Source organism: Rhododendron vialii, chromosome 5a, assembly GCF_030253575.1.
Source record: "Rhododendron vialii isolate Sample 1 chromosome 5a, ASM3025357v1".
NCBI classification, from domain to species: domain Eukaryota; kingdom Viridiplantae; phylum Streptophyta; class Magnoliopsida; order Ericales; family Ericaceae; genus Rhododendron; species Rhododendron vialii.
Genome location: NC_080561.1, coordinates 24,770,200 through 24,783,205, shown reverse-complemented (window position 1 = coordinate 24,783,205; position 13,006 = coordinate 24,770,200). Strand labels below are relative to the sequence as shown.

Sequence of the window (13,006 nt, the reverse complement as noted above, 5' to 3'; positions counted from 1 at the left end):
ATAAATTTGAAACTTTCTACAGTGTTCTTTGCCTATTATAAATTTGAAAGTTTCTATAGCATTCTTTGCGTGCTATAAATTTTAAAGTTTCTATAGCGTTCTTTAAATGCTATAAATTTGGACATTTTTACAGCGTTCCAAGAACGCTATAGAATGTAAAGTTTCTACAGTGTTTTCGGAACGCTATCTATTAAAAAATTTCTATTACCCACAACAAATTTTCTATAGCGTTTTCGGCCCACTATCCATTGTAAATTTGCTACTGCATTTTCAGCCTGCTTTTCTTTCTTTTTTTTTATGATTTTGTATTGCATTTTTGGCCCGCTATATTTGTTCAACCTTCCATAGCATTCTATACGGGCTACGTAAAATGATTTTTAACAGTTTTCTTTACTTTATACAACCCACAATCCAATAACCTGAATAACATTCTACATAGCAAGCCCATACAATGCTAAAAATAAAAAAAAGATGGCTCCAATGACTTCCTTGGCATATATTCACATATTGCATACAAAACCAACAAAATGTCTCCAAACATTAAAGGAATTACCATTACATAGAAGAAAATCAGTATACTACATGTCCTTCCAACATTTCTATCCTTCCCAAAAGTGGAGTACAAGCCTTGTCACCAAAAATCAACAAAAAGGCCCTCCATAACATCTATCTATCCCAAAAGTGGAGTACAAGCCTTGTCACCAAAAATCAACAAAAAGGCCCTCCGAAACATCTATCTATCCCAAAAGTGGAGTACAAGCCTTGTCACCAAAAATCAACAAAAAGGCCCTCCGAAACATCTATCTATCCCAAAAGTGGAGTACAAGTCTCTTCACCAAATATCAACAAAAAGGCCTTCCGAAACATCTATGTATCCCAAAAGTGGAGTTCAAACCTTGGCACCATAATATTAACAAAAAGGCGCGATTCAACCAAAACAGTCGTTCCAAAATATCTATCCATCCAATAAGTATCAACAAAAAGGCTTCAACCAACCAAGCGATCATGACAACCAACACGCTAGTAAGATCATATCATACCTATATCTTCAGCAAAAAGTCACAACAGCACTTCTCTATCAACCCAAAAACCTACATATGGTTGAAGCAAACATATCAATTTGATGGAGTCATAACAATTTCTACTAAACATCTTCTTTCAGATTAGTCGAAGGTGAGCTTGGTGTATCTTGTTCAATATTTTCCATATCATCCAAAAAATTGCATGATAAAAAACCAATGTAAATGACCAATGAGACCGTGAACGTATATAACAAGTAGATCGAACACACAAATAACGAATGAGTCTAAATTTAATGCTCAAGCTGCCCCTAAATTTAATGCTTGCCCCCATGATATTCAATTATTCATCAAGAAGATATTCATTCTAAGGGGTTTTGGTTTACTTGGACTCTACGAAGCACGGATACTCTATTTTGACTTCCGTGTCACGTAACAGATACCGATACTCTCCGGATACATATCCAATACATTTTTTAAAAGTATTTAGCTCTTAGAATTATTTTTTGGCATCTCGATACATTTTGGACGTGCGATTGACCAAGCTTTTCGCTGGTCCTCTGTACTTGAGTACTTTGGTGCCATCCATTGTGATTAGAAATAGGATTTCAGTGCTAAAAAGTAGCCTTTCATGACTCTGTGCTCTAGCTTAAACTTACCCAAGACTGAAGAAGAAATCACTTCTTCAAGTAGTGGCTAACCAAGCACAGCTGAGTATGTGTCCGTGTAGTGGCAGTCCTCTCTTGAGATATAAGGGTACATATAGATCCTAGCAGAAGTAGTGATCACAGCAGCTAGTTGGACAGCAGAGTTCTTCGGTGGGTTCCAATAATCTGAGCCCGTCCCGATATTGCTATGGTAGGCAACAATGTAGCAGTTATCGCTAAGCATATCACCGAATATCAACTCACTATGCCTAATCAAATGTTTGTATCAATCTTCATCGCAGACCTCGGTAGTGGTGCATTAAAGGTTAATGCCAAAATCTACCATATAGCGAATTCATAAGGATCTTGTACACATAGGCAAAGGCCTCATTACCAGATTTCCTTGCCTCTAACCTGCTCTCAAAGAGTGAGCTAACAAAGTCCCTGAATGGGCTTTCCATCGGATACGCGTGAGCGTAAATTATATATATAATATGTTTTTTATTTACTTTTATATTCAACATATCCCCCAACGTATCGTATCCTTCTTTTTTATTCAATACCATATTGGTAACGGGATGTCCACATAGATAGAGAAAAGCAAATTCTTCTTTTTATTAGTAACGAGCTGTCCATGTAGATAGAGAAAAGCATCATATTCTTCTTTTTAAAAGCATGCATTACTTTGATCAAACACCTTCATAGTCAATGTTCCTTTCAAAGCTATTAACCGTTTTCTCCTAAAAATGACTTTATCGTCAAGTTTCTGCATTCTCATCATCTTATGCCTACTAATGTCCTCCCAAATAGGTAACTAATGTTTCCTTGCTCCACTTGTGCAAGAGTCAGCTTTCAAACAACATAGGCCAACACTAAACTAGCCAAAAATGGACAAACAACATTGGTCAACACTAAACTAGCCAAAAATGGACAACACTAAAACTAGTTATGCATAAATTCTAGTATAGGAATCTACCCTCCAACATGGAGATCATTAACACAAGCAATCAGGCATACATTTATCATCCAAGAGAATACTTCGATATGAAGGAGAGAATAAAAGTATAATACCCTGGCGAAGAAGAGTCCATAATAACAAAGTCAGCAGGCCATGCGATGGTAGTTCCCACAGCATCTTCGATATAGATCATATCACTTGGAGCCCTCCACAGATACACTTTAGTTTTCTTTGCTACATCCACCCAAATTTTCATTGCATTAGGTCCAATCGGAATACAATGAGCACACGAAGTTGGATCACTTGAAGCCCAACGCCCCTCAGCAACTAGGTCTCCTGTCCCCATCCAATCTAGCAACTTGCACTTGGTAATGTCACTCTGAGGATGACTTCTTACCGAGGGAGAAATAATGGGTGTAGGTGTTGCTTCATTTGTCACTGGATTCTGAACCTAGAAAGTTCAACAACGGGAAACAAATAAAATGTCATTAATCAAACTAGTCCGAAATGACCACCAATGAAGAAAATGATAACCAACTTACTTGGCTTTTCTTGAACTCGTCAAATGTATTTTGCATATGCGACATTTGAGACTTCATCTTAGCATTTTCTTCACGTAATTGAGCAAACTGACCATTCATTTGTGATAATATAGTTAATCTTGTTAGTGTGACTCCTTTTCCAAATGTTCTTAAACGGCCACGCCTTTCGGCACTAAGCACTTTAGAAACAACATCTTCTTTCAGATTAGTTGAATTCTGTCCATTCCGTTCAATTTTTCCCATATCTTCCTAAAAACGGCATAATAAAAAAACAATGTAAATGACTAATGAGACTGTCAAACATATGTAACAAATAAAACACACAAATAAGGAATGAGCCATGGCCTTACAATCTTTTGAGCAACATTTTTGTTCTTGGGTTTACCATTCTTGTCTCTATGTCCATCGGCCCAAACAACGGCTCTACTTATGGAGGTCTTTTTTTTTTTCGTTTTCTAGAGTAAAAACAAATATCTGATCAGAATTCAATTGAAGTTATAGTTTGTAATAAGAAGTCCAATGACCTTTGATAATGAACAAAATAATAGAGGTATTACCAGTTCAGCAGTCAACCGTGCATATCCCTTACGACTCATGGTATGCTGCAGCTCCAACTGTTTCCTTCTCATATCTTTAAAGTTCTCGCTTGTCACCTAAAGTCAAGAATAAACTAAAATCAAAACCATTCTCTTGATCACAACCATTTTTTTTTTGAACGGCGAAAATAAGGTTTTATTGATATCCAAAAGAACAGTACAGGAACTGGGAGAGGGAAAGGCATCACAACAGATTGCATGTGTCTAACCAAGGATCAAAGGTAATTTGTGGCTCCAATTAGAAGCACTGTACAAACATCCAACTCCTCTATCAAGGTGTCAACTTAGGATGTGAAGCAAGTCCTAAATGCAGCAGAGAAGGGTAGTAGCAACTCCTAAATATAGCAAAGAAAAAGTAGTAGAATGGAGGCCCAATGATTGTGTTCCTCCCTGTGAGAGCAGCAACAAATCCTAAATGTGTGTGAGAGCGGCAGCACTGGTCTATGAACTGTAGCCATAGATTATGTACCCACCTAGAAAAGGCAGTAGCGATCCCAAAATGCAAGTGTAGAACTAAGGAAACCCTTTAGAAGTGATCAGCCCCAAAGATTTGACAGATTTGGACCGTGGCCGTAAAAAATAGCCCCAAAAGAGTTGAAATGCACCAAATTACAAGTCTAGAACTATTATAATAAAGCAAAAATTATATAGAGACAGACTCAACCCAGAAAATCAAACCCAAACAAACTATATAACAGACTGCCTAGACACCAAACTCCACCAACCAACCTAACCACAGAAACAACCACCCAATGTGCTTCCCCACCCGGTGTGCACCTACTACTCCTAGTTCAATGGTATTGGAGTTCTCATATCTTTAAAGTTCTCGCTTTTAACCTAAAGTCAAGAATAAACTAAAATCGAAACCATTCTTTTGATCAAAATCATTCTTTTAAAGTTATCCCGATCTTTTAGCCCTTGCCACTTTGTCTCTTGAAATGCAATACCATTTCAATAGACATGTTTATTGTCTATAAGATGAAGAAAATCGAGTATGTACAGAATTTTCAGGAATAAAGTGGTGGAGTGGGATGAACAGGGTGCACATACCTTGAATTGTTCACTAGTCTTTTCCTTCACAAAATTCTTCCAATCATGCAGTGATTTGACATTATCAGGCTGTAGCTTTAGCCTTTCCTCCTCATTTGAAGCGTTTCTTATTTTTTTTTACTAATATCGACTTTGAGGCTCTCCAATCTTCATTCATTCTCCGGAAAACCATTTGTTTATGCCATTCTTCATTAAGATTGAATCTTACCTAAAAATTTGAATGTAACTTGCATGAAATTCTAAAATTTTTAATTCCACGAGTAATTTGGGGAAAAAAAAGAGTTGAAGTCATAAGATTCTATCATGTAACTCTATCATCATGTAACTAAAAGCATTATTGTTGGGCACTATACCGTACCTTAATGCATTGCCATAGGATTTCTGCCATTCCTGAAGGAAGCTTTCGCCAATCCGAAAGTGTATATGGTACAATCTCTCGAACTAGAGGTCCCAAGAAAGAAGACAACTTGATTGATCCCTCACCTATTGGTTGACCATTCTCGTCAAACATAACTTCAATCCGACTACTTCCATCTACAGCAATGGTTTTCAGCTTGGTCGGGCCTCTTTTGCGTTTGAGATTTTGTGATGCTTTTGAAGGGATTGCATGAGTTTCTGTAGAATTTGGCATTGGATATGAATGTACTTATGAAATATTACATTAAAAAAAAGTAAACAAAGAAGAAATTAACTCATAATATTGTTTCTCACCTACGCAGCCGACAACCGTATGTGGGCTGCAAAACATACATGTCTGTTTGTTTAGCAGGTGATGTGGGAAGCTGCTGAGCTTGGGTTGCTCCCTGGGGGCTGCCACCCTTTTCCATCTTGACTGCACAGCGCCCAATGTCGTTCTTTTCCTTATCATTACCTTTTCCGTTACCACTTTGATTTAAGCCAAACAATGACTTTGGCACATTCTTGATTCCAGCAACCTTCAATTCTCCTAAGTTTTGTTCCATTCTTTTTTCCTTTAACCTTTGATAGCCTGTCAACATTTTGGGCAAATGCCCCGGCTGGATATTCATGTTACTGAATACATAAAAGAAACAAGTTAACAAAAAATAAATCAACAATGTTCAATAATATAGCAGGAACAAGAAATTAACTTAACGAATATCCAAGTATAATATGAACAACAAATTAAGGCACGATGGCAAGATATGAGCCAAAAAAGACAAATCAAAATATTCTGGGAGGTGCCTTTAGTACAACATACCAAAAGTTACAAACCAACAAAGATCCTAGCAAGATACAAACCAAAAAAGAAAAACCAAAAGTTACAAGGCGCGATCACTAGAAATCCTCAATCCATGTACCCTCACAGTCTCCTCTAACGTTAGTTATCCTTCCATCATCATTGTCATCATTCATACCAAGGGCTGAAACATCTTGCGGCCTAGAAGCTGTATCCATAGTATCTTCGTACATTTCCAAGTCATAAAATCCCCTAGGAGGTGCCTTTAATACAACATACCAATTCGAAGATTTGGTTTCCCTTGAATAAAAAACTTGCTTTGCTTGGGATGCAAGGATAAATGGATCTTTGTCATATTGGGTCTAACCTTGGTGTAGGTTAACAAGTGTAAAACCATCTTCCATCCTAACACCATGGCCAATGTTTGCCCAGTCACACTTGAACATTGGTAGTTGAAATGTGTGATAATCTAACAAAATTATATCCTTTATCACCCCGTAGTATGAAACTACATCAACAACTTGTGCATTGTCCTTCACACTTGATCTACATAGAGTTGCCGCGTCAATGGAAACACCACTATTTTGGGTTGATTTCTCAGCTTCCTTTGTGTGGAACTACTGCCCATTGATGATATAACCCGTATAACTCATAGCATGCTTCCTAGGACCATTAGCAAGCCATTGTAGTATCTCCAATTCATTATTTGTGCATGCTTTTATCTAAATCTGTTCAAGTATATGCAACCCAATTAATACTATACTGATTACAATATTAAACTTGATAAACCTCAAACAAAATAAGTGGTAACCTTTTCCCTCAACCATTTTGAAAAGTTGTCGGCGTGCCTCTTCAAAAGTAAACTTTAATTTTTTTGAAGACCAAGACTAGCATCCGAATTCTTTAACTCCTCTATATGCATCCTAATAGAAAAAGAAAGAATGAGTAAGTGATTCACACGTGTATGAGAATTTATGAATTTTGAAAGCAGAATTTCATCAAGCTTACTCCAAATAAGGTTCCACTATGGCTGTATTGAATAACACGTAACGATGTGCACTTTCTAAAACTTCATCAGTCAATGTGATGGATGTGGCAGCTGATATTGGACGACCTTCAAGAATTACATCGTTCTTAAAATCTTGATTGCGAGGTCCCCTAGTGTTTGTTTCCACAGATTTCATGTGTCGGCTGCAAAACGTTATGCACTCTTCTACGAGGTAGCGTTCAGCTATACAACCTTCAGGTCGTGCATGATTCCCAACACTTTGCTTGTATATCTTCATATGTCTAATCATGAAGAAAGTACATTGACATTATACAATCATAGATGATGGACGGAACCATAGATGATGCATTAAAAAAATAACAAAAAGGGTTCACCTCTCAAAAAGGTACATCCAACGATATTGGACTGGCCCGCAAAGTCGTGCTTCTCCTCCTAAGTGAATTGTTAAGTGCCCCATGATATCAAAGAACGAAGGTGGAAAGAACCTCTCAAGCATGCATAACGTTTCAACCACCTCATCCTCAATGGATGCCATTTCTTCTTGATCAATAACTCTTTGACACAATCTATTGAAGAATGCGCAAAGGCGAAGTATTGCATTTCTCGGTCCTGTTGGTAGTAACCTCTTTAAGGCTATAGGCAACAACTGAAGCATTAGCACATGATAGTCATGAGATTTGAGACCCGTGACCTTCAATTCATCCATTGATACGCAATTCCCAATATTTGAACTATACCCATCAGGTACTTTTAAGTCAAACAACCTCTTGCAAAATATTCGCTTCTCATCCTTGGAAAGTGTATAGGAAGCTGGAGGAAGATATGTCCTAGACCCTCGATCTTGCAGATGCAAGTCGTGTTTTATTTCTAAATCTTGCATATCCTTGCGAGCATTTAAACCATCCTTGGATTTTCCGTTAATATCCAACGACGTACCAATAAGGCTCTCAATAATATTTTTAATGATATTGTAACAGCCCTAATTTTCGGTCAGTAAAAATTTCGTTAAATATTTGAATTTTATTTGAATTACTTATTTTTACTTTCAGTAATCCGTCGTAATTAGATTCTAGTCCTTCGAGGCCAATCGAATTAGATTCCAACCGACTATTTGGAGGAACCGAGCAACCAAACTCACCTAGTTACTAGATGAACCTTTTGAACCTTTTGCCTTTACCCATTGGTCAATAGATGTTAGGGTAATCTTTGTCCATTGGACATTAGGCCTCTCATTAAAATATTTTGATAGTACAAAGATATAGTATTATATATGTTTTAAACACATGTGCAAGTACATTTATGCATTGTTTATTGGGGATTCTCCCACCCTTCTATTATCCTTTGGTTATTAACCATTAGGGGAATTATTATCCATTGGGTAATAGCCCCAATCTTCCAACAAAGTACAATGCTTTGTTTTAATAATCAAGTATGGATTTCCCATGTACTTTTATGCATTAAAATATTGGGGTATATCTAAACCCTAGATTTCCTAGTACTTTGTTGAATAAAATAGTACTTATACTTTATTATTATTTTAATGGGGAGAATCCTAGCCTTTTATTTAATTGGGGTACTTTGTACCACTTCTATATTTAAATATTGGGCATTTGTGCACATATATCAAAACCCTAGATTTGTTAGTACAACATCTATTTGTTTAATAGGGCATGTGCCTAATTGTAATTCTTTAATGGGGTATTTGGATTTGAAAATCTAGTACTTTTTGTACCTAGCCATTATTATATATATATATAATGTACTAGGAGAGAGAGAGAGATGCCGAGAGAGAGAGAGAGAGATTAGCCGAGAGAGAGAGAGGAAGGAAGAAAGAGAGAGATTTGGTTGTACCACCTTTGATCACCATGATCTTCTTCATCCTTTCAAATCCATGGGTAAATATTCTTCCTAGCCTAAATCTACCTCCAAATTGTCCTTCTATTATTGTTTAAAGACCAAATCTTGTACAATTTATCCTTTCTCTCCATCAAATCTTCCAAAATCTTCCATAATCAAATCTTTGGTACAAATCTTAGCCATGCAAGCCTAGGGTTAGGCCTTGATCTTCCAAGATTGCATGACAAGTGTCAAAATTTGAGGTATGGAGAGAGAAGGGGGGGCCGGCCTTGAAGAGAGGAGAGAGAGCCAAGGTTTTGCCTATAAATAGCAAGCCATTCCAAGCATTTCAACTCACACCTTTCCATTCTTCAACTTCTCTCTCTAGAATTTCCTTTGTTCTTGCTTTGTTCTTCATGTTCTTGAGTTCTTCTTGTGTTCTTCAAGAAACTCATCCAAGGCCGCCACTAAACCGCCACCCGACCACCCTCTCGATCCAAAAGTAGTAGTAGTAGTAGTCAAGGTCAAGTTTCGAGAGAAACCTTTCTCTTTCGAAGCTACCGGAAGCTCCCGTAGGAAGTTACTCCGTCTGACCGCCGATTACCGTCCGTAAGCCGTTACTACTGCCTAGAAGAACGGTAAGGAAATCCTTACTTACTTACTTACTTACTTACTTATTCCAAGTAAAACGTATGTTGTTGATCTTTGAGAAAGAACGGTTTTCGAAAGTTAAAACATTACTAATTGAATCGAAGTATTCGTATTTTGATATTCCAAGGAGTATGAGCTTGCATACATGAATCGATTGTGTTACTTGTGGTATATTATAGAATTGGATGATCTTGTTAGAATGTTTCATGCTTACTTTTGTCCTACCGCGGAGTCTATGCATGAGAACGAGACACGGAAATCAAGAAAGTAGAAACATGATGCCTAGGGTGTGTTAATGACAAGGCGTGTTTTGAAAAGGAGAAAAAGTTTTGAAACCCCAATGTGGCCGGACTTGCCCATTGTGGGAATGTGTGTGTGTGTTCCAATGGGGATCCAGAAAAGCGGAACCATTGTGAGGTTGTGTGTGTTCCAATGGGAATCCAGAAAAGCGGAACCATTGTGAGGTTATGTGTGTTCCAATGGGGATCCGGGAAAAGCGGAACCATTGTGAGGTTGTGTGTGTTCCAATGGGGATCCAGAAAAGCGGAACCATTGTGAGGTTGTGTTTGTTCCAATGGGGATCCGGGATAATCGAAACCATTGTGAGGTTGTGTGTGTTCCAATGGGAATCCAGAAAAGCGGAACCATTGTGAGGTTATGTGTGTTCCAATGGGGATCCGGGAAAAGCGGAACCATTGTGAGGTTGTGTGTGTTCCAATGGAGATCCGGAAAGGCAGAACCATTGTGAGGTTGTGTGTGTTCCAATGGGATTCCGGATCAACGGAACCATTGTGAGGTTGTGTGCGTTCCCATGGGAACCCGGATCAGCGGAACCATTGTGAGGTTGTGTGTGTTCCAATGGAGATCCGGAAAGGCAGAACCATTGTGAGGTTGTGTGTGTTCCAATGGGATTCCGGATCAACGGAACCATTGTGAGGTTGTGTGCGTTCCCATGGGAACCCGGATCAGCGGAACCATGGTGAGGAATGGCTTGGTTATCCGCGGAGAGGAGCCAATGCAATGTGTGCCAATGGGAACCCGGGACGGCGAAACCATTGCGAGGATACTCGGGAAACCGGAACGGCGGAACCGAGGTTGGGTGTGTTAAACAAATGATTTTGAAAGATGGATTGGTATGTGAAAATGTTGACACGGTCTACGATGAGTCGCGTAGGAGAAACTCAGAAAATCTTAGACACCAACGATAGTTGATTAACAAATATGGATGTGTCGTTAGCTGTGTATACATGTATCATGTGGAAATCGATGATTGTATAACCTGTTGTTTGTAAGTAATGGGTTAACGGGTATGGGATTGTTCTGCTGAGCTTTCGTAGCTCATGGTGTTACTTTTGGTGACCCTGACATATTATATCGGTGACGACGCTGGTATAATGTGTCAGACCTTGTATGTTCAAGGCGAACAGTTCACCGTGGAAGCTTTTGGAGCAGAGGAGCTTGCTAGGATGGAAGAGCAGGCAGAGTAGTATTAGGAACCCTAGTTTCCTTCCTTGTTGAGTAAATGTACCCTTTACTTATGATGTATTTATGATGTAATAATGAGCCAGACTCTCTTTATTATGTAATAAATGCCTCATTAACGTACCCAAAAATCGGGGCGTTACAGATATGCATGACATCCAAGTTATTACGTACTAGCAATTCCTACAAAGAATAGTAGAGAAACAATCATAAACTATAATAAGATCAATATATGTAAATATAAGATATAGATTGATCAAAATGCTGGTTGATAACACTTACCTCAAAATATGATAAATCAAAAAAGATTGACCTCTTTTTCCACCTTTGTTTATCTTCATTGTCTCGCTTTCGTTTTCTATTTCCTTCTTTTCCGTTTCCACCTTTCCCCCTATCATTCTTAATATCTTTCAGAGCATGCAAAATTTGTTTGCCAGTCATGATTCTAGGTTTTTTCCCCTTTTCTTCCTTTCCATCAAACCATGATTTTTTCTTCCTAAAGGGGCGAGACGGTGGAAGAAAGCACCTATGACACAAATATACAGTTTTCCTACTGAATTTCAGCCATAGAAAACGTGTATTTTCACCACAAATAGGACATGCAAATTTACCCTTTGTCGTACACCCGGCAACATTTCCATATGCTGGAAAATCATGCATTGTCCACTTCAAAATTGCCCTCAAATTGAATGTAGAGTTAGTGAACCTATCATAGACAGGTGCTCCGTTGGTCCACAAAATCTGTAGGTCTTCGATAAGAGGTCGTAGATATACATCAATATCATTACCCGGTTGCTTAGGTCCTGGGATCAAAAGTGTCAACAAAACATTTTCCTTTTTCATCCATAACCAAGGTGGCAAGTTGTACATAACCAACATAACGGGCCAACAACTATACGTCGAACTCAAATTCCGAAATGGATTGAAACCATCAGTAGCAAGACCAAGTCTTAGATTCCGTGGGTCTGCTGAGAAAGATGGCCACTTATCATCGATTGTTTTCCAAGTTGGTGAATCTACCGGGTGTCGCATCTTGGCATATCCTTGCTTCTATGAGTAGAGTGCCATGTCAAATCTTTAGCTACTTCCAATGACCTATACATGTTCTGAAACCTTGGAATTATTGGAAAATATCTCAACACTTTGGCTGGAACCCCTTTTTTTATTTTCTTTGTGCATACGTCTACCTTCCGTCTTGAACAACCACATTTTGGACAATTCTCCAATTCTGCGTTCTCTTTCCTAAATAAACAACAATCCTTCACACAAGCATGAATTTTCTCGTAACCCAATTCAAATGTTTTTAGGAACTTTCTAACTGCACGAACAGAGCATAGCAGTGAATTATCCTTGGGGAACATATCGTGAAGTTTCCCCAAAAGAATAGTGAAACTCTCATCTGTCCATTCACTTTTCAGCTTTGATCTTGTACAAAGTGACAATTGCTGTCAACTTCGTATAGTGTTCACAACCAGGGTATAATGGAGTTTCTGCATCCCCTAATGCTTTTGCAAAGACCTCATCTTTAGCTTCGTCGAGTGGTTCAAGATGGTCTGCATCTCGTGCATAAGTCGCACTGTATAAGTTATGAGCATTTCACGTTTCTGCTTCATTAGGTTTTTGTGCAGCACTTGGCTCCTCCCCATGATGAAACCAAGTTGTGTATGTAGGATCCAGTCCATTTATGACCAAGTGTTCATAAACATCATCAACACGATGGTGACTCAAATTCCGACAATGTTTGCAAGGGCATAGAATCTTTCCTAGATATCCTGCGTTTTGATTAGCCATCTCCACAAAGTTCAGTGCTGCGTTCATATACTTGTCAGTGCATCTACAAATGTACAAGCTAAGTGTGTTAAATATTTTAAGAATATGTAACTAGTTATCTATAGTTGTCTAAGACTCTAAATAAGTATTTTCTATTACCTATTCAAATGCACCCAATCTTTGTTCACCATCTTAACAACACCAAGCTTGTTTCCTGATATCACACAATCATACATGTAATATATTGA

The 13,006-nt window shown here is 38.3% G+C and overlaps 2 protein-coding genes across 4 annotated transcripts in view; both read right to left on the bottom strand.

Annotated features, from left to right (window-relative positions):
- Nucleotides 1-499: 499 nt before the first annotated feature.
- LOC131327055 (uncharacterized) overlaps nt 500-13,006 on the bottom strand; it is a 50,915-nt gene continuing 38,408 nt past the window's right edge. The window contains exons 2-10 of one of the 3 annotated variants that reach the window (XM_058360048.1): nt 5,524-5,844; nt 5,171-5,427; nt 4,813-5,020; nt 3,972-4,030; nt 3,724-3,819; nt 3,517-3,621; nt 3,167-3,415; nt 2,738-3,075; nt 501-1,091 (exon numbers count right to left, since the gene is read on the bottom strand). In XM_058360048.1, the coding sequence (XP_058216031.1) occupies nt 1,079-1,091; nt 2,738-3,075; nt 3,167-3,415; nt 3,517-3,621; nt 3,724-3,795 (777 nt within the window). In that variant the 5' untranslated portion in view covers nt 3,796-3,819; nt 3,972-4,030; nt 4,813-5,020; nt 5,171-5,427; nt 5,524-5,844 and the 3' untranslated portion in view covers nt 501-1,078. Of the gene's footprint in view, nt 1,092-2,737; nt 3,076-3,166; nt 3,416-3,516; nt 3,622-3,723; nt 3,820-3,971; nt 4,031-4,095; nt 4,347-4,812; nt 5,021-5,170; nt 5,428-5,523; nt 6,129-13,006 lie in introns of those variants that run through there. The other 2 variants (XM_058360047.1, XM_058360049.1) reach the window with 2 other exon arrangements.
- LOC131327713 (uncharacterized) lies at nt 6,876-12,020 on the bottom strand. Its single transcript, XM_058360852.1, has 5 exons — nt 11,271-12,020; nt 11,113-11,171; nt 7,394-7,963; nt 7,019-7,300; nt 6,876-6,933 (listed from the first exon to the last, which is right to left on the bottom strand). The coding sequence occupies exons 1-5, from the start codon at nt 12,018-12,020 to the stop codon at nt 6,876-6,878; spliced, it is 1,719 nt and encodes a 572-aa protein (XP_058216835.1).